The sequence below is a fragment of the Tinamus guttatus genome, unplaced genomic scaffold, assembly GCF_059628265.1.
Source record: "Tinamus guttatus ecotype Peru unplaced genomic scaffold, ASM5962826v1 Tinamus_guttatus_pri_ptg000356l, whole genome shotgun sequence".
Lineage (NCBI taxonomy): Eukaryota > Metazoa > Chordata > Aves > Tinamiformes > Tinamidae > Tinamus > Tinamus guttatus.
The window spans coordinates 1,081,289-1,106,206 of record NW_028288890.1 but is presented as its reverse complement, the minus strand read 5'-3'; the positions used below and the strand labels follow the sequence as shown (position 1 = coordinate 1,106,206).

At 46.1% G+C, this 24,918-nt stretch overlaps 3 protein-coding genes, 1 long non-coding RNA gene and 2 other non-coding genes across 6 annotated transcripts; 4 read left to right on the top strand and 2 right to left on the bottom strand.

Annotated features, from left to right (window-relative positions):
• Positions 1 to 328: 328 nt before the first annotated feature.
• Positions 329 to 3,679, bottom strand: LOC148593656 (uncharacterized). Its single transcript, XR_015913658.1, has 3 exons — positions 3,508 to 3,679; positions 3,358 to 3,403; positions 329 to 369 (listed from the first exon to the last, which is right to left on the bottom strand). It is a non-coding gene; the product is annotated as an uncharacterized LOC148593656 (long non-coding RNA).
• Positions 3,680 to 6,785: 3,106 nt separating this feature from the next.
• CCT6A (chaperonin containing TCP1 subunit 6A) lies at positions 6,786 to 13,593 on the top strand. Its single transcript, XM_088530057.1, has 14 exons — positions 6,786 to 6,960; positions 7,231 to 7,294; positions 8,856 to 8,990; positions 9,478 to 9,651; positions 9,784 to 9,887; positions 10,484 to 10,594; positions 10,836 to 10,995; positions 11,293 to 11,375; positions 11,639 to 11,735; positions 12,116 to 12,263; positions 12,490 to 12,623; positions 12,732 to 12,834; positions 13,270 to 13,342; positions 13,501 to 13,593. The coding sequence occupies exons 1-14, from the start codon at positions 6,827 to 6,829 to the stop codon at positions 13,571 to 13,573; spliced, it is 1,593 nt and encodes a 530-aa protein (XP_088386183.1). The 5' UTR covers positions 6,786 to 6,826; the 3' UTR covers positions 13,574 to 13,593.
• Positions 9,220 to 9,351, top strand: LOC148593655 (small nucleolar RNA SNORA22). Its single transcript, XR_015913673.1, has one exon. It is a non-coding gene; the product is annotated as a small nucleolar RNA SNORA22 (small nucleolar RNA).
• Positions 10,218 to 10,353, top strand: LOC148593654 (small nucleolar RNA SNORA15). The gene has a single exon (XR_015913665.1). It is a non-coding gene; the product is annotated as a small nucleolar RNA SNORA15 (small nucleolar RNA).
• Positions 13,594 to 14,587: 994 nt separating the features above from the next.
• Positions 14,588 to 19,575, top strand: SUMF2 (sulfatase modifying factor 2). Its single transcript, XM_010214685.2, has 9 exons — positions 14,588 to 14,749; positions 15,138 to 15,294; positions 15,870 to 15,984; positions 16,490 to 16,534; positions 17,064 to 17,214; positions 17,756 to 17,811; positions 18,258 to 18,342; positions 18,874 to 19,039; positions 19,364 to 19,575. The coding sequence occupies exons 1-9, from the start codon at positions 14,665 to 14,667 to the stop codon at positions 19,467 to 19,469; spliced, it is 966 nt and encodes a 321-aa protein (XP_010212987.2). The 5' UTR covers positions 14,588 to 14,664; the 3' UTR covers positions 19,470 to 19,575.
• Positions 19,576 to 20,728: 1,153 nt separating this feature from the next.
• On the bottom strand, positions 20,729 to 24,918 carry PHKG1 (phosphorylase kinase catalytic subunit gamma 1). Its single transcript, XM_010214686.2, has 9 exons — positions 24,820 to 24,918; positions 24,274 to 24,449; positions 23,710 to 23,764; positions 23,330 to 23,395; positions 23,095 to 23,258; positions 22,815 to 22,905; positions 22,232 to 22,385; positions 21,983 to 22,108; positions 20,729 to 21,045 (listed from the first exon to the last, which is right to left on the bottom strand). Exons 1-9 carry the CDS (start codon positions 24,900 to 24,902, stop codon positions 20,794 to 20,796), a joined length of 1,167 nt encoding a protein of 388 aa, XP_010212988.1. The 5' UTR covers positions 24,903 to 24,918; the 3' UTR covers positions 20,729 to 20,793.

The window sequence follows — 24,918 nt, the reverse complement described above, 5'->3', positions numbered from 1 at the left end:
GTTTCTCATCAGAACAAGTCTAGTGTGTGAAATCAGTTGCTACAGGAGGTAGTAAAAGAAACCCAAGCCTGGCTTCCACATAAGGCTTTTCTTGATCACAGTAGACCTAGTTTTTTTAAACCTATAGTGAGTTGACCCTAAATCATGAAGTTTTAGATTCCTATGAATGATTTACAAATGTGTAAAAGATTTGGAGATTAAACATTGGGAATTAGTCTTTTAGTGAAGCTTTAGTCTCAGTGAAGTCTTGGCCTTAGGGAACCTAGCCGTTTAAGATAGCACATCATGACACAACTTTGTCCATAACAGTGCCTGACCAAAGTTTGTTTTCTTTTATATCTGCCCACTTGAGGATGTTGAGCAGCTCTTCTACAGATTTGGAGCACAAAGTTTTATTCGGATATTTTCTTACTCTCTACCCTACTCATCTTGTGATTCACCCTTTCATAATGGAATTCAGTGTGAACTTCACTGTTTACCACTCTGTACATTTAGGTACAACTACAGCTTTAATCCATCTCATTTCCCTTGTTTTGTCCAAATATTTTAAGGTGTTCAGACTGCAAGCTGCTGTCAAGGCTGCACCATTATTGTTGAACTATATCCTGAAGGTATCATTTTTGTACTATGCAGTCCATAGTTGCACAAAACATGACAGCAGTTCTGCTTAACTAAGGATTGACTAAGAACTGAATAAAAGCTTGGGATCGAACTCAGCAAACTGCAGACATCTTTACCTGCACATGCCTGAGTTGGACTCCTTGGAGTTACTTGGAGGTCTTGAGTTTCTTAAAACACTGCATCCATGCAAGATACCCTACACTCCTCCTAAATGAAGTGCTTTTGACACCAAATGCTGAGTATTGGGATACAAAGATTTATGAAAAAAAAACATAATCACTAAAAAATTATACAGAACACACATACTCATATTGTAAATGTATATAGAATATGACAGAATAGTCCAGTTCTTCACTGAAAGGTAAGAGAAAAACATCAGCATGGATATAAAAACCTCCTTCTAACACCAAGAGATTGATGCTGAGTTTGGCAGCACATGAAAATGTGAGTCATTTCCAAGTTTACTTTGCATTAGCCTTGACTTGACATTGAGTCCTCAACAATGTGTTTACATTTTCCCTGGAAGGTTTTGATTTTCTAAGCAGGGGGCTTTCACTTCAGGGCAGGCCTTGAAAGCAATTTTCTTGATATACTTGTGCAGTGGAAGTAAAAAAAAAATGTAAATAGCAAGCTCTATTCTCCTGGAAATTATAAAGTCCATGAAAAAATGAGTCATGGGTTTGGTGCCAATTTAAAAGATTTGCTCTGCTGGACAAACTTGTTGCCTCACCATGGCATGACATTTGCGTCACGGTGTTCCAGCACCGATTCCTCAATATGTAAAGATGTCCCATTGCCTCATGCTATCCCGAGGCTACACTGCAACATTAGCACATTACCATGCAATGTCACCGAGTGGTGACATCATACTGTTGTGTGAGCTCTTGGTGACAACCTGCAATGTATTTCTGGATGCAGGTCTTAGAAAGTTTGCTGTCTTTGAGAAAAATGTTATAGCTAGAAACATGCTTTGGGAGGAGGAAGGGACATCAGCTTTTCCTTAGGATCCACCATTCCCTTCCTTCCTTCCCTTTTCTTCTGGATACTCCTTAAAACAATGAGACCATTGCTGCACCATCAGCTCTAGAGGTTGGCAAATGTCCTTCCAAAGGGCAACAAGCCAATTTCAGTGACCTGTGACATTTTTCCCAGCCCAGAATGCAGGTGAGAACATAAGCCCAGGCTACCAGTGCTGAGGATGGACAAGATGCTGGAAAAGCAGCCACGCAGCAAATAGTCCAGCATGTCTGAGAACCTGTTAGAAAAGTGTGGGGAAATGCCAAAAAGAAGAAAACGCAAAAGAGGAAAAGTAAGGGCAAAGAAGACCCCGGAAACGACTTTTTAAGAAGAGAGTGACCGAGGAGAGAGAGGGTGAAATTCAGGATAAACTTGAGGAAAAAAAAAATTACAAGGAGCAAGTGGAATTCCCAAAAGCTCTCCTGGCCTCCAGACGATGAAGTGTTTCATTAAGCCAGTGTCACAGACCAGCAGGCCACTTGGAAGAAAAAATCTGGCATTTCCACAAGAGAGTTCTGTTTCGTAACAGAGAAGGTGGAGCCACAGCAGCAAGCCTAGCAATTATGTAAGGCCACATGTTTAAGGAAAACAACTGAAATCTTTTCTGTTTGCTGACCCTTCAACGAAGGGCACTTGCCACACTGTGAAAAAAAAACTGAAACAGCTGCAATATTTGCGAAATCCCATGCGAAAGGCAAAAATAAATGACACTCAGAACCCCAGGTGTCCTGTTCCTGGGCCTGCTGTGTATTTTAATGAGATCTTGATGAGATCTCAAAATCATCACCATGATTACACTTGATTTGTTACCACATTTCAGCTTTCAGGAGTTCTGCCACCTGCTACTTTGTATTATATTCAAAATTATTGCTGTGAGAAAAAGATAAGAATGAGTGAATCTTAATGAAATATTACCTAAAATAGCTCTTTAAACAGATCACTCAGCCTAAACTTTGCAAGAAGTCACTGGCATTTCCGAATCTGATTCACTTCCCCATTTAATAAGGTGAGATGATGGACTTCACTGAAAGCTGGGGGCTGCACAAGAAGCCCAACTTTGGGTTCATTTGCCTGGAGGCTTTTCGCTGCTCTCAGTGAAATTTGTCCCAGTTTGCACTGGGCAGGGGGGTGAGAACAGCAGCACTCTGGAGGGAAGACAGGCATTTGTGCCAATAAAACTCGTTTAAAAAGCTCTATCTATATTATGTGCATACCTGGGAGTTTCTGTAGTTGTTGGTGCAAGAAGAGTCAGTCCTCAAGTTAGCTCACTGAGTCTGCGTTAAACCTCTTGCTTTAAAAATTTTGCTTTTCAGTTCATTTTTTAAAGGTAGTGCTATCAACCTGCCCGCAAACAACAGATGGGTCGTTTGCAGCTATGCACAGATACCTGGCAGCAGTGCCTAGCTGTTAATTTCTTTAAGCATCTTTGAAAAAGTAGATGAAAAAGGCCAGAGGAAACCTCGTAGATGTTGACATACCCAACCCTCCAATCCCTTCGCATGTCCTGAGAGCGCGATGATGCTCTCCCCCTGCACGATTGCATCATTCATTCACGTTCCTGTTATAAAACAGGCGCTCGCTGCTGCTGCATCTTGCCGAAGACACTCTCCACTTTCTACACTAGAAAAACACGATGAGCGTTAGGGATCCGCACACGCCGAAAGCCAACCCCTTCCAAACTGAGAGAGAGAAAGAACCCCAGCGTTCCCGGTGACTTACAGTATTGCACTGCCCGTGGCTGTTGCTGCTGCCGCAAACCTCTTGCCTGTACAAGAAAAGAAGGGATCAGCTGAGACCTTCAGTCACATAAATACAAAGGCACGGGCTGATCTGGAAGAAAGCCGCATTTTGTAAATCCCTCTTTATAACCTGCTGAGTAAGCCAGCCTGGAGGGTGTTTTTTTTTTTTTTTTTAAAGCGTAGCACACATGTAACCAGAGAAGTCCAGCTGGCCGCTGACAGGCGCAGGACGGAGAGGTGTAACCTCGCCGGCGTCCGGGGAGGAGCGTGGAGCCGGTGGGGAGGCACCGCTTGGCACCGGGGACACGCGCGCAGCCACGGCGGGTCTGCCGAGCGGTGAAACAGATCGCTCCAAACCTGGAGAGTTTTTTTTACTTGGAATCGGGACAGGGAAACCCTTTTTGTGAGCGTTCTGATCAGGTGAAAGTTCCGGTGCCTGAGATTTGCAATATTTCGTGTTCGCTTAAGCTGCTCCTCCGGAGTACATCAGGATTTGTAATATTGCACCGAATCCATCCCACATCAAAAGTCTTGCAAGGCTTCGAAAGCAAAGATAAAACCTCTGCTTTCGAGAACGTTTTGTGTTGTTTCCCCAAATGATGGGTCAAAAGTGACAGATAACTGCAAAACACATTTCTGTGAGTGCTCAGGCATCCCACACCTCCCTCCGCATGCGTCCACCGTGGGCATTAGGTGGTAAACTAGAGGCAGTCAACCCCGAACTAGAATTTGGTTATTTGGTTCAAAGCCAAAAAAGCCAAACTGCTGATTTAGCTTCCCGCATTCACTTGTCATATGAGTCTTATGACTGCTACCCGTCTTGGAAGCTTGTTCTGCACCACCGAATGCACCGGTCACATTTTACGCATGATCTTTTTGGCAATTCCAGCAGTATCACTTCTCAGAATTATGTGCATTAATTAAAAGCACAAGCTACATGTGCATCTCCTCCCAAGTCCTCCTTTTTGTTTGTTTGTTTGCTTTCTTGCTTTTCAGATGTTCTCCATACTTTGGGCAATAGAAGCATCTTATTAGTAACTTCGTGCATCAGAAAAATCTGGTACCAAGTCCCTTTATTGCAGAACGGGTGACAGGGTTCACTGCTCTGTCTGCTCCTGTTTGCTAGTTTTATCGTGTCAGGGCAGGATGCCTTAGAAGAGCTTCAGGAATCATGTCTGTGAATAAAGTTTAAACAAAATAGACCTCGATAATGATGAAACTGCTTTGACTGAGAATTGCAGCATTTTTTTGTTTTCTTTTTTTGTTTTGTTTTACCAAAATATGCACTGCATGATTTTACTAAGAGAAAGGTCACTGAATAGTTTATGAATATTTGCCTTAGTTTTAATTCAGTTAAGTATTATGTTACGGATTCTAATCTGGTGTAATTTCTCACAGTTTCATGGATTTCAATGGGCAATGAGGCCAAATTAGCATCTGTCTTGTATTTTTATTCTGCGCTAGAAAAAGCTATGCAGAACAGTTCCAATAGCTACAATTTAAAAACTAACGAATAAAGAAAAACTTGTACTGATATCAGAAAAGTGCTGCAAAATAATAGTAAAAAAACACAATCCTCGAACATATAAGCCAGGAAAGAAGCACACAGAAGTATGCATGGAGGATGGTCAGAAGTTTGAAGCACAATTCTCACTGTGAGACTGTCAATGCAAGAACATCACCTAACTTTCATACACTATTTAAGAAACTTCTCCATTCATGTCAGATGTGGAGGTAATCTGTACAAAGGACTGCAATTTCTTTTAAAAAGCTTTTCTTTTTCTGAAAAAAAAAAAGCAAAATGCAAACTAAACTTTGCCAAAATTACTATTTTCCTGCGGTGCGAATTCCACCCAGAGAGCTTCGACTGCCTGGGAAATGGCCAAAGCCCAAAGGCTGCAGCTGCCTCCGCTGCAACCTGGAGAAATCATCGTGAGCAACGGTCCCGCACTGGCTCTGTGCTTAGGACAAATAGGTCCTGTCACCCAGACAGGTCACCCACAGCAGCAGGTAGGTCACAAATCGCTGTGTGCGCTTGCCCGTGCTGCGCTGGTCGAGGCTGCCCTCTGCTGAAAGCAGCCCCAGGAGAAGAGGGAGATTCACAAATCAATATCAGGAATAGCAAAATATTTGGGCAGCAGAATTGGAGCATTTGGGAATTTCACTATTTTTACCGGTGTGTTGCAGCTTCGCATTGAAATCTCAGACATCGGTACTGCGGCCTTGGTTCATTTTGCTTTGCTTTCAGCAGGCCTGTGGCATCCCTGCGAAAATGGAGAATAAACATTAACAGGAGAGTTCCAGGTCCCCGTGATGAAATACTAAGTGTGATTTCCTGCATTTTGCAATGTTTAATGTTTATTTTTAATGATTACAGCAAGAGAAAAGGGGGGGAAAAAAGCCGTGCCTGGTTCTCTATAGCGAGAACTCTACATGAACATAATTTTCAAGAAATACCCTGCTCAGAGCGGGATGACGGGGCGCTTCGGTGCAGGGTGGCACTTTGCCCGGAAACCGGAGAGACTGTTCCAGAGGGAGCAGGGCAGCAGGTGCTGGAGGCCCCTGCCAAGCACAGGGAGGCCATGCATCCACCTCAATGCTTCACTCGCCAGCCCTTTCACTCAGGTTCCCCCCAAAACTCTCGAGAGGTAGAAACTGAGGTGGCAACAGTCCCTCCACAGGATCTCAGTCCAAGGGATCTCACTTCAAGATCCCTCACCCAGGATCTGCAGGTCCTTGCAGCCACCAGCCACATGAAGAGGCTGCTAGGAAACCTGGCCATGGTTCAGAACCACGTGGGCCAGGCCTCAGCAGGCCTCTTTCTCCACCTCCGAAGGGCTTCGATGCACCTCAACGCTCTGGATGCTCACCAGAAGCCACTTTGATTATTAATCCAGCCTGTTTAGCTATTAATTCCACAAATCTAATGTTAAATCAGTGATTTTAATTATTTATTCGCACGGTCCCAAGAACCCCGTGGGTGCTTGCTACCACATGAAGGAGCAGGAGGAAGGACGAGGCGACTATGCCCCACCAAGGACCTCGTTTGCATATGCACGGACTAACTAGTGTCCCTGCTTCAGCCGGAGGGTTTGCTAGATGATCTCTAGGGATCCCTTCCGACCTCAGCCGTTTTGCGATACTGTAAATCCCGCGTTAGTTGCCGTGACCGCGCAGCGAGCAGGAGCCGCCGCCGCCGCCCGCCAGGGGCGCCCGTTCCTGTCAGCGCCGCCAACCCCGAGCTACCAACGGCCGCCGGCGGGGGCGGGACTGAGCACGGAGCGCAGCCAATGGGACCGCGCCTTGCGCGCCGCGCAGCCAATGGGACCGCGCCTGTGGCGCCGTGCAGCCAATGAGGGCGCGCGCGCGCCGGAGTGTTCTAGAAGGGGCGGGCGCGGCGGCGCCTGCGCCCCCGCCTTCCTCCGGCGCGGCGTGCGCGGGCAGCAGCCATGGCGGTGAAGGCAGTGAACCCCAAGGCGGAGGTGGCGCGGGCTCAGGCCGCGCTCGCCGTGAACATCAGCGCGGCGCGCGGGCTGCAGGATGTGCTGCGGACCAACCTGGGGCCCAAGGGCACCATGAAGATGTGAGGGAGTCCGCAGGGGTGTGGGGAGGGGGATGTCTGCGCGTCTCCCCCCCCCCCCCCCGCCGTGTCTCTCCCCAATTCACCACATGCCTCAGAGCGCGCGGATCCGCCGTTATAGCTGGGGGTGGCGGGGGAGCTTGTATGAGGCTGCGGCCGCTGCCATGTGGCGGGGGACAAAGAGCGGGGGTGAATGAATGGGGAAGGGGCCCGAGTGGGGCCTAGGCCGGGCACGGGGTGTCTGCTCACAGGCTTCGTGCGTGTCCCCCGCAGGCTCGTGTCCGGAGCTGGGGACATCAAGCTGACCAAAGATGGCAACGTGCTGCTCCAGGAAATGGTGAGCTGCTTTTTGTCTGGGGCGTGTATGTGGGAGGGAGCCTTACGGGAGCTGTAAGGTGCCCCTGGCCCTTTGGGGTCCGGTGGCAGAAGTGGGGGGTGCGGTGTCCCCTGCCAAGCCCCTGCAACCGCTGGTGCTTGGCCCTGTGCATGAGAGGAGATGTCCCTTGGGAGGAGAATCAACAAATAGGTGCTGTTTGGTAAATACTGGGCAGAGGTTACACCTTCATTTGGCAGTAAGAAGGGATTTTTTTTTAATGGGATTATAAGTAAAATAAAAGCAGTAAAAACTGTGAAGAAGCATGCCTTTATTGTTCTTGGCCAGGTCTAAGATAATGGAGTGGGGCGGTTGTTCAATTTGTTAGGTTTGTGTCTTAAAGGATGCTCAAATCTGAGTGGTGGATGCTGTTCATTTGTATCACTTTCCTGCCAAGCCTGAAGTTATATCACAGATTCCCTACTGTGAGTGAAGGTTACATGGAGGGTGGTGCCACCTTGCCATGTGGCTGGGTCACAGCTGAGTGTCCCTAATCCAGAGTGGGATGTTTTCCCTGTTATTATTAAGTTTTATTGTGCCCCACACTTCCCTTGTTAACTGTTCCACCAGGTCAATTAATTGTTTTACTGATGCATAAAATAATGAAGACAAACAGTTTTCTGGCAGACAGGAAAAGATTGGCAAATAAATTACTTCAAGCTAGAAGTAACACTTTAAAAACAGAATGATAAAAACTGAGTAACAGCATGAATTATTACGTTCATTTTCTGCTGATCTCCCTTTCTTTTTAAGCCGAATTACTAAGTAAAAATTTTCAATCAAACATGAATACGGCTGCTCTGTAGGTTTGTAGGCCTCAAACGATGCTGAAATACTCCCCAGTCAGCAACTGGAGATGCAAAGTGATGCCTGTGTTGCTTAAATTGATAGGCCTATTTGTGTAAGTACCGTAAGGTCATATGTGGTTGTGAACTTTGGCCAGATAGGAATGGTATTCCTGCTGTGTTTATGGCTGAAATACTAGTGTGCTACTGCATGAAATTTCAGTAGAGGAGCTGTCAAGGAACAAACTATCTGAATATTCATTTTCAGAAGGAAAAATAAACTGTCAAAGGATTGATAAACCAAACATGTAATAGGTAAAGTGCAGAATTAAGTACAGGGATCCCTAAATTAGCTGTAAACATGCTAGTCTAGATGTCAGAAGCAGTATAGTTATGGTGGTGTATCTGATCCCTAATGGAGTCAAAAAGTGGGGGGAGTCTGGCAAGTGAAGTACTGCTCGTATCCAAGCAAACCCTTCACTCTTGGTCATTTCAGTATTGTTCTATTTGAATGCACAGTCTGGGGGGGAAACTTAGTGTTACTTGTATTGATACAAGATACTTATTCTTAAAGGGTTTTATTTTGTTTGTTTTTTCTAACTTGTTGAATCCTGTGAATTGACATAAAGCAGAAAAATTGAACTAGTCCTTAAATATTTTGTTCAAACTGATTTCAGATCAATTAAGGTTTCAGCAACCTTTCAGCAAGGTTTGTTGCTTAGCTTCTTGCTTTTCTTTAGCAAATACAACACCCGACAGCCTCCTTGATAGCCAAAGTAGCAACAGCACAGGATGACATCACGGGAGATGGTACCACTTCAAATGTCTTGATCATCGGAGAACTTCTAAAGCAGGCAGATCTCTACATTTCTGAGGTATGTATGCAGCAATTCCATCAAAGGTGATAATGAATGAAGAGCTTTACCTGAGACCGTTCAACTTTCGTTTTGTTTAATGCTAATATTCATAAATCAAGTGTGAAAGTGTGTGTACGTTTCTACTTAAAATGAGTACATTGCAGAACTTGTTTCTGGCTGTTTTGTTGAGTTTAAACAGTTTTGTTGCTTGCATGCTAGCAAGGCTTGCATGTTAGCAACGTTCCTGTTGCACAGTGAACACCCAAGTGTGCTTTGTAGTTCCCTTGGTTTTAATTCTGTGCTAGAATAATCTGTGCTTTTCCTCTGCATTAGAAGGATTGTCATTCCTTTTACATGTATTCAGAAGTACAGTACATTCTCTTCTCTCTCTGTGGATTCCCTGTGTTTCAACATTGGATGCAGTGCTGAAACCACAGTTTCCACTTGCAAAAAATACCATATTGTGTCCTACTGCCTAATGATTTATCTGCTGTTCTTGCGTTAGGGCTTGCACCCCAGAATAGTAGCAGAAGGATTTGAGATTGCAAAGGAAAAAGCACTTGAAGTTTTGGAGCAAGTCAAAGTAACCAAGGAAATGGACAGAGACACCCTTATGGATGTTGCCAGAACATCCCTTCGTACTAAAGTCCACACTGAGCTTGCTGATGTCTTAACAGAGGCAAGTGTACATATGTTCTCTGTTTTTGTGTGAAGAAGTTCAGGTTTTAAACTGGGTACTTCTTGGGGTGAAAGGTGGGTGGAATGTTGTGATCTTGCTCTGAAAAAGGCTAATGTATTTGTTTTATTACAGGCCGTAGTAGATTCTATTTTGGCAATCAGAAAACCAGATGAGCCCATTGATCTCTACATGGTGGAGATTATGGAGATGAAGCACAAATCTGAAACGGACACAACGTAAGAATGAAACAAATACCCTTGAGCTTCAATTTAGCAGTTTCCTGAAATCTGAATAACAACTCATGGCCGATCCTAGAGGGCAAAAGTTGCCCAATCACTAAATTTGATTTCCCCCACATGAGACATCTTGAAAAGCAGTGAATGACACTGCTAATTTGCCTCCTAACAATGCTATATGTTGGTTTTTTTTTTAGTAACAATGCTTTTGTGACATGATGGTATCTTAGATTTGCTTACTACAAGTACAAAATATGCACTAGGCAAATGAAAATGGGTTTATAGTTAATTTAGTTGAAAAGTCTGTAGGTTCTTAAATGTACCTCAGTGGCATGGACGAATTCTGCATTAGCTTTTTCCAGTAGCTAATGCAGTCAGACACTATGCAAGAACATGTTCCCTTTTCACACACAGATTGGTATGCATTTTGTTTGGAAATGGGCATGCCTGTGAAAGTGGGATACACGACTTTTTGTTTACCTCTAGCCTGAGCATATGGGCAGTTCATGCTGGACTAGTTGGACCGTCAGTTTGTACTTTCATGAAAGGCATATTTTCTCTATATTGACATAGAAAATGTTTTTTTACTTTCTCAGGCTGATCAGGGGGCTCGTTTTGGACCATGGTGCTCGCCATCCTGACATGAAGAAACGAGTGGAAGATGTTTATGTTCTTACTTGCAATGTATCTCTAGAATATGAGAAAACGTAAGTATACAGCAGAAAGGTCAGGAGCAGAAAATACTCCTGTCTTTTTTGTTGTTGTTTTTTTTTTGTTTGTTTGTTTTTGTTTTAAGGCAGGTAGTGTAGAAGGGATAATGGAATATAATATGCTAAAATCTTACTGAAAGACTTCCTTAGGCAGTCCCTAATCTTTTTTTGAGTTTATTTCTACAGCATAGAGGACAATTATTTATTGTTTACTCTTCTGGTTGTCCCTTCCCTTCAGAGAGGTGAACTCTGGATTCTTCTATAAAAGTGCAGAAGAAAGAGAGAAGCTTGTAAAAGCAGAAAGAAAATTCATTGAAGACAGAGTGAAAAAAATCATAGACTTGAAAAAGAGAGTCTGTGGTGATTCAGATAAAGGATTTGTTGTGATCAACCAGAAGGTAAGATGAATAGGTGCAGTAACTAACTAGAAAATGAATTTGGTGTTGGCCAAATGAGGTGTTGGCAAGCTGCATTCTGTTAGATTCATTTCTGTGCTGTTCTGATTAAAAAAAATAATTCGGGCTGATGTACTTATATATTATGTAGTTTCTATTCTAGTTTAAGAGGGAGGTTGCATTTTGAGGCTTCTGTTGCTATTTTTTGTAGCATCTAGGGATAATTTATGCATTAGTTTCACACTGGGCGAATGTTTCTCAGTGTTTTCTTTTTCTGATAGTCCCTTGCTTTGTTTCTAGGGAATTGACCCATTTTCCTTGGATGCACTTGCAAAAGAAGGAATAGTTGCTTTGCGCAGAGCTAAAAGGAGGAACATGGAAAGGTCAGTTCCTTTGGAGGAGTAATATCTTGTTCTAAACTCATGCAGTTAATCAGATCTGGCTTGACGCCACCTTTAAGGAATCACACTGATTTAAGAATCTACTTCAATCCATTGACTCTTACTAGAGTAATACCAGGTAGTCTAGATCCAAATGTAACAAGTACCATACCTTGTGTGCTGAAATAGTTATGAATAACAGGCCACTTAAGCAAAATCAAGTTGCTGAGTTTAAAACAAATGTTAACTTGTATAAATGCTTTCAGATTGACCCTTGCATGTGGTGGTACTGCCATGAACTCTGTAGAGGATCTCACCCCGGAATGTCTGGGACACGCAGGGCTCATCTATGAGTATACATTGGTAAGTGTGTCTGAGCTAAATACACCTCTGCAGATGGTGCAAAGATGCAAGATGCAAATATCTGCCTGGATATTTGCTCTTGTCATAACATGGAAATAACAATAGGAAAATTTTAGGTTTTAAAATCTGTTGGGCTGAGAAGACAGAAATACAGTTCTGTTAGATGCTCTTAGGCTCTTAATGTGCATAACCTTGTGTTGGCAAAGAAAAGCACATACCTAGTTTCACATCATTTCCTGAAAACTTGTTACTTCAGAGCTGAATCTGAAAGTGTGTTCCTTTTGTGAGTTTTTTTTATATATATGTGTATATATGTTTATATATATGTGTATATGTGTTGATAAACCAAATGTATGACACAAAGTGCATGACTCTTGTAGGGTGAAGAGAAATACACCTTTATTGAGAAATGTGACAACCCTCGCTCCGTTACCTTGCTGATCAGGGGACCAAATAAGCACACACTGACACAAATCAAGGATGCAGTTAGAGATGGTCTACGTGCTGTTAAAAATGCTATTGAGGATGGTAAGTCTGTACTCACTTTTCCGTGTTAAGGACTTAGAGTTCTGTCGAGATTCATCTCAAAATGGCTGAATTTGTGTTGGCCTGACTGATAGCTGGTGCAGTTGTGCATCAAGCTAAATATATTTCAATGTAAAGTGAATACTCTTTAATACTGGTATATTGTAAGGGAAGGGATCCAACTACAGTACAAGTTGTATAGTTTCTCAGTAATGTTTTTTTCTTACAGGGTGTGTGGTTCCAGGAGCAGGTGCGCTAGAAGTGGCAGTAGCTAATGCTCTTGTTAAGCATAAACCTAATGTCAAAGGAAGAGCCCAGCTTGGAGTTCAAGCATTTGCTGATGCTCTTCTCATCATTCCTAAGGTATAAGGAACTCCTGGAAGAAGTGGCTTGCAAGCCCTCTAAAAGACACCTTTGTGGCAATCTGCTTCACTCTGTTATATCTGAAGTGATGTCTTTGTTCTCTCCAAGGTTCTCGCTCAGAACTCTGGTTATGATCCCCAAGAAACTCTGGTGAAGGTTCAGACAGAACATGCAGAATCAGGGCAACTTACTGGAGTTGATCTGAATACTGGTAAGAACCTTTCTAAAATACATGATGCTTTAGTAAAAGTAGCTTGGTGTAGTAACTCTGAAATCTTAAAAAAATGCTTCTGAGTGACACAAAGGTTGTTTGAAGCACACAAATCTGCCTGGTTCAGCTTCATGTAATCATTTGGTAGCTATTCAGCAAGAACCTCATGCTTCTCTCATTGAAACATAATGTTGCAGTTACAGTTTTTCTGTGTGAAAAAGCAAAATACTTGAGCACGATGAGCTACTGCCGCAGTCGGTCTTTGTATACTGTAAAATATGTATCATCATTCTGCTAAAGCTTTCTGTGAAGGTGAAGCACACGGAGTAAGACTTCATGTTTGTAGCAAGTAACATGAGATGTTAGCAGAATGTCATAGTTTGAGTGAAGGAAACCAGTTAGTGATTACTAAAGATTATTTTGTCTCTTTCCCAGGTGAACCAATGGTAGCTGCAGCGGCTGGGATTTGGGATAATTATAATGTTAAAAAGCAACTGCTTCATTCATGGTAATTTTTATAGTAACTTCATTTTAAATTGTAGTGGGAGTTAGATCATCACAACTGAAGTAATTTGGGATCAAGTTTTTGTTTTGTTTTGTGGGTTTTTTTTGTTTTGATGAACTGTATTGAAAGATGTTCTAACACTCTTTATTTAATATTTCTAGCACGGTGATTGCTAGCAATATTCTCTTGGTTGATGAAATTATGCGAGCTGGGATGTCATCCCTTAAAGGCTGAAGTGGATCTGCCTCCATCAGCGGTGGTCATCAAGGAATAACTGAAGAAGTCGACCTTAAAGCAGCCTTCTCTTAGCTCTCGTGGATTTTCGCAGCAACGGAAATTTCACAGCTGTAACTAGAAGCACCCTTTGGTTAACATGGCCATTCAAAATATTGGCAACAACTCAAATGTTTGATTCTAAAATCAATTATTTATTCTTAATTTCACTGCAGTATACAGCTGAAGCTGCTGTCCTTTTTACCCAATAAACTGTTATGTTCTGTGCTTTACTTGTGTCAGTTATTTAATACGCTGCATTCCTTAGGTCTGGTCCTTAGTATTCTCATTATCACCTTGGTGAACAGTGGAGTCCAGGGCTTGATGATGTTTTCCGGCTCTGTTGTGCATTGGGGATTTCATTGTAGATCCCAAACTCAACATGGCAGAGTTCCCATTCTCATGGAATACTGCTTTTTCTGATGTCCTTGAGTAACAGCATGCTTCCAGAGGGCAAGATTTGGATCCGGAATTTTTCCCCTATTGGATTAAACTAATTATTTCATGGCTTTGTGCTTGCTTCTTGCAACTCAAAACAGTTTATTTGCTTTAAAAGGGTTAAAGTAGGCATGTTTAAAAAGCTGCAAATAGCACAGTAATTCAAGGTTACCACAAGAGGTAGCTGAACTTCAGTGCGGGGTCTGTGTCTGCATTAACACGCTTGTGTTTTCACACTCGGGAATGCAGCTAAAAGCAAATTCATCTCCACGTGCACGCTTTATCTCAGATACTTCCAAGCAGTTTCTTACTATAGAGAAAGAACCATAAAACCTGCCTCAAAAGGGTGCTCCAAAAAGCAGCCTGGGACAGCGTGAGAGGACAAAGGGGCATATGTGTTTCTCCTTATGGAATTGGGGCTATTTTCCAAGGGTTTTGTCAAAGGGACTTTTAGTTTCTCTGGCACTAAGCCCAGCAGCGCAGGAAGGGGAAGGGCTTTGCTGCATTCCCCAGCGCAGCGCCCGGAAACACTTGCATGCAGCAAGAGCTCTTCTGGGTCAAACCCCTGCAGCTCCTCCTTAACTCCTTTTGCTTCTCGCAGGCTCCTGTTCCCGATGCCGCCCGGATTTGCTCCCGGGAAGATGCAGCTGGCGCTTGTGCTTTGTTGCTGCCTGTTAGACCCCAGCCGAGCCCTGCAAGGTGAGCCCGAGCTCGTGCTGCTTTTTCTGCTATTTCTGCTGGGGTTCTTCAACCTTGTTGCAGCAGGGCTTTAACACTACTTTTGCTTCTCCTGTTCATTTTTTTTTATTATTATTCCCAGTTGTAGAAAACCATTTATTTGAAGGAATTGTCTTGTTGATTTGGTCTGCTTGGAGCTGTTATTCTTCCAAGAGAGAAACTGAAAATGCCTTATAATAAAGGCTGTTTTCAAATATAGATATCTATATAAATACTAAATGTTGTTAAGAACTACTGTAAAGCATCCTTTTTCTAGTGTGTAAAATGGCCGTTTGGCAGAGAAGGTGTGCTGTCTTGTGCTTTTATGTTTAAAAATGACCATTTTCATACTAAGCTACTTCCTTTCTAGCTTTTGGAAAGAATGAGGACATGGTGCAGCTGTCTGGTGGGAAGTTTCAAATGGGATCTAATTCCCAGGAGAATAAAAATGAAGAAGGGCCAGTCAGAGAGGTGACTGTGAAGCCATTTGCTATTGACAAATACCCCATCACAAACAGGGATTTCAGGTAAGATCAAAGGCTTCGATTTGCTCGGTTTGCAAAGTTGCGATAGCCCAGGTGGTTGCTGGAAGGATGTGGGTGTTGAAGCTGTTGGTTCCTGGGCTGGTTTCAGCATCTAAAAGCTGCCTTGGAATTTAAAAAAAAAAAAAAAAAAAGTCTATGAGGAAGAAAATGGGACAGAAGTAGGGCAGGTATCAACAGCATAGGGGATTTGCTATGTTTTGGGAGCACATCCATCTGTAGTAGTAAATGTAGCTTTTAGTGGCTTTAAGGAATTTTTGATCTATGCAATTGTTAACAGTTTGTAAAGATAAAAGTGTAAGATTAGTTTACCCATAAAAAGTAATATAAAAACTGACAAGCAGATTTGCGAACAGGTACAAATCAGACCAATTTTATCTTTAAAAATCTATTAAGCTCATTGTATGAGGGAGGAACTGGGACTGTGAACAGATTCATGGTAACTGCAGTTCTGTGTTTGCCTTGCTCTAACTCTGTTGCATGTGTAAATTGCTGTATTTGGTAGCGTTACTCTTGAAGAACTCTTACCCAGACACTTGAGCATATTATATCTATGCCAGGGAGTTTGTTAGAGAAAAGAAATACAAAACTGAAGCAGAAGCATTTGGCTGGAGCTTTGTCTTTGAGGATTTCGTATCTGAAGAGCTGAAAAAAAAAGTCACCCAAAAACTGGAGGTAAATCCAACCTGGAACCTTAAAACCTGAAAGGTTTTAACAGATGGGCTACACCCCAAGGGGATGATTTTCAATGATGATGATGGAGACAGCATTCCCTTAACACCCTGGCCTTTTCAGTTTGTCCTGGGTTGTTTTGCTTTTGACAATAGTAGGACTAAGTGCGTCCTGCTTTAAGCCCCCCTTTTGTTTACGTCCTCTCCAAACTGTCACATTTGACTTTTATTAGATGTTCCAATACGCTGGGAGAAAGTAAAGCACATTTCAAGGAATTCTGTTCATCAAATCTTAAAACAGAAATAATAAGTACTGAGTACAATAAGTTTTTGAAAGCGGATAAGCCTAGGTTCTGTACTCTAAAGCACATTGAACTATAGAATTTAACCATTTCCAGACTAACAAGCGTTCTTCCCTGTACATGGCTGCTATAGGATAGCTGGGGGGTGCATGGCTTTGGATGGGGGTCACCAATCTAGCATTAATCTGGTGTCATTTCTTTTCTCAGTCCGCGCCTTGGTGGCTGCCTATAGACAAAGCTTTTTGGCGACAGGTGAGTAGAGCTTTTCTACCCTTCCAAGGAGGCTGGTTACACCTTTGTGTTGAGATGGGCAGTCTAGGACCAGCCTGGGACATGGGAGATTTGGGTATGGATAAACAGAAGTTTATTAAGTAAATATTATTAATTTCCCCGAATTTATTAATTCAGAACAAAAGTTGTTCTGAATGTCATGAAATGTTACCACTAACCCTACCATACACTTCAAAGTTCTGGCAGTGTTAGTAGAAATGTATTGGCAAAAGCACTCTATGATTGTGGGCCTCATCATTTTAGTGCTAAATTAAATGGATTGTAGAAACTTTTGCTACATTAAAATCAGTCACGGAGAGTCCTTTGTGTGCTGAGGGTAGAGGCAGACTGTGCTAGGAGCACTGAACTTATTGAATAAAAATGAGAGGAGAAACCACATCTCAATTGCCATTGCCGCAGGTTCCCCACTTTGCTCCAAACTGTCCTTTATTTCCTTTTTTGGAGAAGTTCATAAAATCGATTATAATCTGTTCAATGCCATTCTTTACAGCCCTCAGGTCCTGGCTCTGGTATAAAAGACAGGCTGGATTACCCGGTCTTGCATGTGAGCTGGAATGATGCGCAGGCGTTTTGCAAGTGGAAAGGGAAGAGGCTTCCCACGGAGGAAGAGTGGGAATTTGCTGCTAGGGGAGGCCTAGAGCGTACGTAAGACAAATCTTTACTTTTTTTCTTAAACCAAACCAAGTCATCAAGTCATGCTAGGTTTACCAAACTCATTGAGCTTTTCAAGTCTGCATATAGAGATGTTTTCAGAGTTTAATCCAGGGGACTGAATCTCTTTTTGCTCTGAGAGTCAATTAAATAGTGGCTTGTCTGTGTTCTCAATCCATTTTTCCAATTGAACCACTTCAGTCAGATAAAAATACCCTTTCACGGGTTTGTATGATGGTATTGGCATACAGCAATCCTGTGAGTACTTGCGGTGTAGTAGCTACATGGGACTCCCTGGTAAGAGCAATGGTTTGTAAATGGGACGTTGTGTCTTCCACATTGTGGCTCCTGTTCTCCCCTCTAACCCACTGGTGACATTTGCACCACTAGATATCACTCATATAACTCTTCTTGGTGTCCCATGCTGAGCAGAAAAGGACAGCAGTAAAAGCCCATTTTTAAAAGTTCCAAAATTCAATAGTTGGCCAGACTTGCATGGAATAACTGGTTGCCTCTCTTTCTTGTTGACAGAAAGAATATATCCCTGGGGAAATAAGTTCCAGCCAAACCGTACCAACCTGTGGCAGGTAAGATCCTATAAACTGTCCTGTTTGAGTGGTTCTGATGATGGTTTTTTAACACAGTCACAGAATTCATGTGACTGTTGAAGCATTGTGAATGGCACTGCGAAGCAGTACAGACTTACCTGCAAAGTGCTGAAAATCATCTCCTGGTACTTTACCCAAAGCATCCTTAGAATGGAGCAGCCTCACCCTGCTTTCCCTGGGGAGACTGTGATTTTACTTCTTCAAGAATGGATCTATTCAGACAAAGTTTTTAGCAAATTGGATTCTCTCTCCCTTGGGAGAGCTTTAAATGGTTGATCTGCTAGCTTGGACATAAGGTTATGTAGAGCTAATTTGCAACAGAAAATTATTTCCACTATTTAAGTACAACACAGTTCTCTTAAAGATCAAGATTTATTATCATCTCTGTGGTGAGTCTTTATTTAGAATGATCTTTCTCCCCACAGGGCAGTTTCCCAGGGGTTGACACGGCTGAAGATGGTTATCACGGTGTTTCACCAGTGACAGCATTCTCTCCTCAAAACAACTATGGTGTGGAACAGCCCTCTTTTGGTTTTTAGATTTGGCATCTGCTTGCTAATATCCATTCAACGATGATTATTAAATCCCATGGGTGCAGCAGAGTTTAAAATATGGGATGGGATGGATTACAGCTGCATCTTGAGGGAGTAACAATGAGCCTTGCAGGAGCATCCATGGCTGCTACTGAAGCTGGCTGAGGTGCACCAGATGAACTTCAACGAACCACCCCGTTCTATGCTTTTAATAGCAGTCAATTATTTTGTTGTTTGTGAGCTATCAAAAATATCATATGACTTATCTGAAAAACTCAAGGGAGGCAGATGCCGTTCTCTCTTTATGCAATGGGAGATGATGAGACTCATCTAAACTGAGAGGTTTGTGAAAGGCCCAATTGTAAATAGGGGCTTTCTGCTCTCGCCATTAACCACATTTTTTCAATGATACTTGGAGTATTGCATTGAAAATCCACGTGGCAAAGTGCTTTTGCAGTCTTTGTGTTATGTGCTCTCATCATCCTAATACAGCAATCCTTTGTCTCAGGGCTCTATGATCTGCTAGGAAACACTTGGGAATGGACGGCCTCGGAATACGTAGCTCCTGGGCTTGCAGCGAGGCAGCGTGCTCAGAAAATGCAGGTCTTGAGAGGTGCATCTTGGATTGACACTGCAGATGGATCTGCGAACCACAAAGCCCGTGTTACTACAAGGTGGGTGTGTGCAGTGCCCAAGTGCTGTTTCACAGTGATTTGTGATCCCTTGATTAAATAAAAAGGCATTTTAGATTGCCAGATTATACTCCATTTTTGAGAAGCAATTAGGAAAACATACTATGCTAAAAATTTTACTGCTATAAATACATCCCTAAATGCTTCTCAAATTGAGTGCATAATCCATCGAGTATTTAGTACTTTGCTGGGAATTCTTCAGGCTGTGGAAGGTGTTCATAGTTTGTTGTGCAGGGTCACATAAAATGATTTGAGTGTTAATTATGATCTATCAATAACTTTGGATATCTTTTTTTTTCATCCTAGAATGGGGAACACACCAGATTCAGCCTCTGATAACCTCAGTTTCCGCTGTGCTGCTGACATACAGAAACACAAAGCAAAGCAAAGTGGGACCAGAACTGAGCTCTGAGGAGTTCACTTGGGAAGACCTGGAGGCATTTTCTCCTGTGGAGATGAACAGTAATTCCAGCAGTCAAACTTTATTAAACTAGCCAATTGTAAAAATTGAAAACAAATACTTTCAGCTAAAAGTCCTTTCTTCACTGGAATACTTGGGCACTGCATGGGATTTAAGAATGACAGATAGAGGGGGGTGTCTTTAATGTCCAGTTGTCCTCTTGTATTGCATTTCTCTTTATTTTTTTAACAAGACAGAGGGGGGCATGTGTGTGAGACCACCAGTGCTCAGTGTTAAGACAGAAGCTTCTCCGCCTACCCCTGCTTTTGGGCTTTGTGGTGTCTCGCACTCGCCCTGACAGCTCCTCATCTCCCTCCTGTAACCAGCCTTGAGGAAAACCGAAATGTGAGGCCAGAACGGGAGCACCAGACCTGTCCTTACCACCACCATGAGGCTTCATATCAAATCCTCAGCAACCCGGGCTAAGCAAAACAGGGTCTCTTTATTAGCCCTAAAACAGCCTGGCTTCATTTCCAAGCACATGGATGACAAATCAATAAACCAAATCTCTCTGACATTATGCATAGGTAAGAGCTATAGATCAGCTGTGGAGTATTAATAATTTATCCTAAAATGGCCCGAGTTGCATGGGTCAGTGTGAACTATGCAATGAATTTGCTGCTGCTCGGTGTAAGCTCTGCTCCATACTAAGTGCTTAGCGGGTTGGAGCTGGGGTGTCCCCTGGCACCTGGAGGGAAGGAGCAGGTTCAGGAGCTGTGGCCCAGCCCCAGGAGGTGGCAGCGAAGGAGGCAGGGACACCCCTGCGCCAGCCGCGCGGCCCCGCTCCGCAGCTCCCCATGGGCAGAGGTTTGTACCCACAGCTCGAGGCTGCTTGGGACACTCCTAGCGAGAGCCTCGTCTGCCATTGCAAGGAATATCTCTGTGTGGAAAGCGAGCTCTCCTGGCTCACTGCGATGGCTGTTCCCAGCTGGTGGAAAGTTGCCTAATTCCGTCTTTCTGTCACCCAGTCTCACAGGAGCTTGTGAGGAGCACCTCACAGGTGCGTGAGGACACCAGCTCCTGGTGCTGCTCTCGCCCTGCTCTGCAGTGACTCCCTGGGAACAAGAACAAGGCCAGCTCTGGAGCCGGGCGCCCAGAGCCTTTGCTGCAAGATCTCTGCCTTTTCAGAAAGCACTTGGAGCTATGGCTTGTTCCAGCTCTACGGGCTGCTGATATTTTTCTCTAAAACAAAGCGGAAGAAATGGCTGCTTGTTTTCCAAAGGTTTTACTCGCCCGCTCCCCAACCCTCCTCGTACGCTCAGCGCGGCCCCGGCGCTCAGAAGAGCTCCTCCTCGGCGGCCAGGGCCAGCAGGATGGCCTTGCACGTGTTCTCGAAGAGGGCGGCCCGGTTCTGCGCCTCCCCCTTCTTCACCCAGTGCTTGTAGGTCCTGAAGGCGCAGGCGTCGATGAGCTTGCGCAGCGGCTTCAGCGCGTACGGGTCCCGCACCACGAGCTCCCGTGTCACCGACTTCACGAGCCGGTACTGGTAGTAGATGCGCACGGAGGCCAGCACGGTCAGGCAGATGACCTGCGGAGCAGAGGAGCCGCTCGCAGCCGGCAGCGGGGCCCTGCCGCGCGCCAGCGGCTCCCTCCGCTTCCTGGGACCGAGCGGATAGCTGTGCTGTTAGATCTGGTGAGCGACACGAGGGGGCTCCGAGTTCACCCTTCACTTCATCCCGCACATAGAATCACAGAATGCTCAAGGTTGGAAGGGACCTCTAGAGATCATCTAGTCCAATCCCCTGCACACGCAGGGTCACCTAGAGCACGTGGCACAGGGCTGCGTCCAAGCGGGTTTGAAGATCTCCAGAGAAGGAGACTCCACATCCTTTCTGGGCAGCCTGTTCCAGTGCTCTGTCACCCTCACTGTTAAGAAATTTTTCCTTAAGTTCCTGTGGCACTATTGATACTTCAGTTTGTGGCCATTACCTCTAGTCCTATCAGTGGCCTCCACTGAAAAGAGGCCAGCACCATCCTCCTCACTGCCTCCCTTGAGGTACTTCTAGACACTGCTCAGGTCCCCTCTCAGCCTTCTCTTCTCCAGGCTGAACAGGCCCAGCTCCCTCAGCCTCTCCTCATAGGGCAGATGTTCCAGGCCCCTGATCATCCTTGTGGCATGATGGGTGATGCACATAAGTGCAGGCTCTATCGGCACCAGAGGATACCTCTGTTTTATGGATGTTTGCTGTGCTTTGCTTTCCCCTGGGAAGTGATTTTTTTTCTTTTTAAAGTCTTTTTCTTTGGCAGGGGGAGTTTTTACTCTTTTCTTATTTAATCCTACTTCTTAGCAGCTATATTTCTTTTGTAAAACCTTGCTGTGCAAAAATCCTTAGGACGTGCCAGAAAGTGAGAAGACAGAAGGGCCATTCAATACTGGCAAAATCTGGATGCACCAAGAAACTCCAAAGGGCAGCAAATGCGGTGCCACTGTTGGCCACATGGGCCGGGGCCGACGCCAACCTCACCTTGAATTTGCGGAAGGGGCTGAAGTGCCGGACCTCCTCCACGTCGTACTCCTGGAAGAAGGGGTGGGCGAGCGCCTCGCTGGCCGTGTAGCGCTGCCGCGGGTCCACCACGAGGAAGCGCGAGATCTGCGGGAAGGCGGCGCCGTGAGGGACCCCAGCACCACACCGAGGGCTGCGGCGTCGCCCCGAGCTCCCGCAGGAGCAGCAAGGGCAACATCCCCCCCAGGGTATCTCCTAGGAAGCCCCTACCAGGTCCTTGACGGTGTCGGAGCGGTCGTCCCACTCCGGCGAGCCGAACTGGTAGTTCCCGCTCATGATCATGCGCAGCATCAGCATCTGCTTGCGGTGCCAGAAGGGCGGCGAGCCGGCCAGCAGCGTGTACATGATGACCCCCGTGCTCCACCTGCGGGAGCAGCGACACCCCAGCCCCGCGGCACGGGACAGCGCGCGGCCGCGTCCCCCCAGCCGGAACAACGGGACCAAACGGCCCCGCTCAGCTGCTAATCAGGGAGGCCCAGCTTGTTCTGGGGCTCGTCAGGCTGATGGAGAACAGGGGAGCTGCCTGTTTTGGGGGAGAGCTGGGGGATTTGGAGCTGAGCTGGTGCTGTGGAGCTGCAAGTTGGAGGTATTTGGCTTATTTAACTTTCTTGGAAGGTTTTTTTTTCTTTTCTTTCTGTCTCTCCAGGGGTGGGAGAAGCTGTGTGAATTGGTGGGATTCGTGTGGCCCAGGCAGCACTTCACCCTCCCTGAGCCTTGAACCGCGACCCGCTGGGATCGAGCGGCAGGGCAGGAGGCCGGCAAGGGCTGCGGTGCGCGGACGCGTCTCACTTACATGTCGACCTCCTTGCCGTACCCTTGGTGCTCGTCATCCATGGAGCAATGCAGGATCTCGGGCGCCAGGTAGCCCGGCGTGCCGCAGATCTCTGCACGGAAGGGCACGTGTGTTAGCGAACCCAAGCGGCGCCGCATGGGGTGTTTGCAGCAACTCAACGCATCTTGTTAATTAATTTCTCAAAGGGTTAGAAAGAGGACTGATGGGTCCCCTCATGGCCGTGAGAGTGGGCAGGGAGGACAACTTGGGCACGCACGAGCGGCCGCCACCGGCCTCCCACCTTTGAGCTTCTCATCGGCGTGCAGCTGGCAGGAGAAGCCAAAGTCCGTCAGCTTGATGTTCATGTCGTCGTCCAGCAGGATGTTCTCGGGCTTCAGGTCGCGGTGCACGATATCGATGGAGTGCAGGTACTCGATGACCTCCAGCAGCGCCCGCATGATCTTCCTGCGGACGGGGCCAGCGCGTGTCCTGGCCCGGCCCGGCACGCGGCCCCGGCTGCCGCCATCCCCACTTACCTGGTCTCCTTCTCGCTCAGCGTGACTTTCTCTGTGAGGTAGTCAAAGAGCTCCCCCCTCTTCATCCTGCATGGGGCAAAGCAGAGGGGTAGCTGCATTGCCATTGCAAGCTGCCCCCTGGCCCGCATGGGGTGTCTGGGCAAAAAAATCCCTAAAAAATGGTGTAAAATGCAAATAGGGAGTGAGGCCGGTTGGGTGCTGCCAGAGGAAATATAAATAGCCCGGGTTATCTGTAACGGCCCTGTCAAAGGTTAGGGGAAACCTGAGCAGCGGCGTCTGGGAAGCAGCAGCAGCGCCGGGAGGCCGAGAGCCGGCGCGGGGCACCGAGGCCGTTTCCACCCGCACTTTACGCTGGTCGCAGAGGTGCATGTGGGACTTACAAGTCAAACACGAGGAAGAAGAAGGTGCTGGACTCGTAGCTGTCCTTCAGCTGGACTGCAAGAGAGCGCAGCGGTCAGCGCGGTGCAGCGCGATGCGCTCCCGCCCCGAGCCCGGTGCGGGCTTGGTGCCCGCTCTGGCCCCATCCTAGGCAAAACGCTGCTGCTCCGACCCCTCGTTGTGTTCAGGCTTCGTTAGCAGCTGGGCTGGCAGATGGGGAGGAGATGAGCGAGGTCCCTGGGCCGGTGGCAGCTGTGGCCACGGCGCTGCTCGTACTGGAGGTTGCAAACGCAACACCAGGGAGCGGGATCCACGGCATCGCGGTGGCCGTATCCAACCCCGTGCTCACAGGTGCTGAGTTTGGGGCTCAAGGGAGGAGGTGCTGCCGGAGCTGCTCCAATTCCAGCTCCTTGTTTGGGGGCTCCCATCTAGATTTCTGCTCCACGAGAAAGCAACTTCCACCACCCATCAGGGAGAGCAGCCACTCTGCCCAGCAGGGATTTCAGCCCCCCAAGCGCTTCATGGGACCCCCCCAGCAGCAAAGGCTGCCTCGGTGCCCGACTTACTGACGTTGGGATGGCCCGAGACCTTGCGGAGGATGTCGATCTCCTTGGAGGTGGCTTCCCGCAGCTCCTGCACCTCCTGGGGCGAGATGTTGCCGGCCGTGATGTCGATGATCTTCACGGCGTATTCCTGCCGCGTGACCTTGTGGATGCATCGGCGGACGACGCTGCTCACCCCCCTGCGGGACCAACGCAGAAGGGACGGCATGGTTTGGCTTTCCGAATTTTGCCTGGTTTAACTGCTTTTTAACATCTAGTTGTGATGAGGATGATGTGGACGCGCTGTGGGGTCTTGCCATTTCTTGCTATATTTCTCCCTTATACTTCCACAACACTTCATGGCATTTGGGTGCTGGAGCCGCAGGGGAGCCCGTGCATCTCACCCAGCCACGCTCTCCTGGGCACAGGGAGGTCTCGAGGGGCAGAGGATGCTCCTAGCACCATTTCTGACTGCTGGGCCACTCCGGCTCCAATGCAATTCCCAATGGATGCTCTTTCGAGGGGGTACCGAAGCGCGTGAAAGGGTGGTTTGCAGAAACCATGCGTTACCTGCCCAGCACCTCCTTCGGCTCATACTTTTCATAAAACTCCTTAGACGAGGTCCAGTCCGGCAGCTCCTCCTCCTTGGTCATGGCTGCGGGCGGCGTG

Excerpts from the sequence above, each read along its gene's own strand:
- CCT6A (XM_088530057.1), top strand. The coding sequence starts at position 6,827 with ATGGCGGTGAAGGCAGTGAACCCCAAGGCGGAGGTGGCGCGGGCTCAG. Across the intron at positions 10,996-11,292 it reads TTGTTGTGATCAACCAGAAG|GGAATTGACCCATTTTCCTT; the intron begins GTAAGATGAATA and ends CTTTGTTTCTAG. Across the intron at positions 11,376-11,638 it reads AAAAGGAGGAACATGGAAAG|ATTGACCCTTGCATGTGGTG; the intron begins GTCAGTTCCTTT and ends AAATGCTTTCAG.
- SUMF2 (XM_010214685.2), top strand. The coding sequence starts at position 14,665 with ATGCCGCCCGGATTTGCTCCCGGGAAGATGCAGCTGGCGCTTGTGCTT. Across the intron at positions 16,535-17,063 it reads ACAAAGCTTTTTGGCGACAG|CCCTCAGGTCCTGGCTCTGG; the intron begins GTGAGTAGAGCT and ends CATTCTTTACAG. Across the intron at positions 17,215-17,755 it reads TGCTAGGGGAGGCCTAGAGC|AAAGAATATATCCCTGGGGA; the intron begins GTACGTAAGACA and ends TCTTGTTGACAG.
- PHKG1 (XM_010214686.2), bottom strand. The coding sequence starts at position 24,902 with ATGACCAAGGAGGAGGAGCTGCCGGACTGGACCTCGTCTAAGGAGTTT. Across the intron at positions 23,765-24,273 it reads CTCGGGCCATCCCAACGTCA|TCCAGCTGAAGGACAGCTAC; the intron begins GTAAGTCGGGCA and ends GCTCTCTTGCAG. Across the intron at positions 21,046-21,982 it reads GCCCCTTCCGCAAATTCAAG|GTCATCTGCCTGACCGTGCT; the intron begins GTGAGGTTGGCG and ends TCTGCTCCGCAG.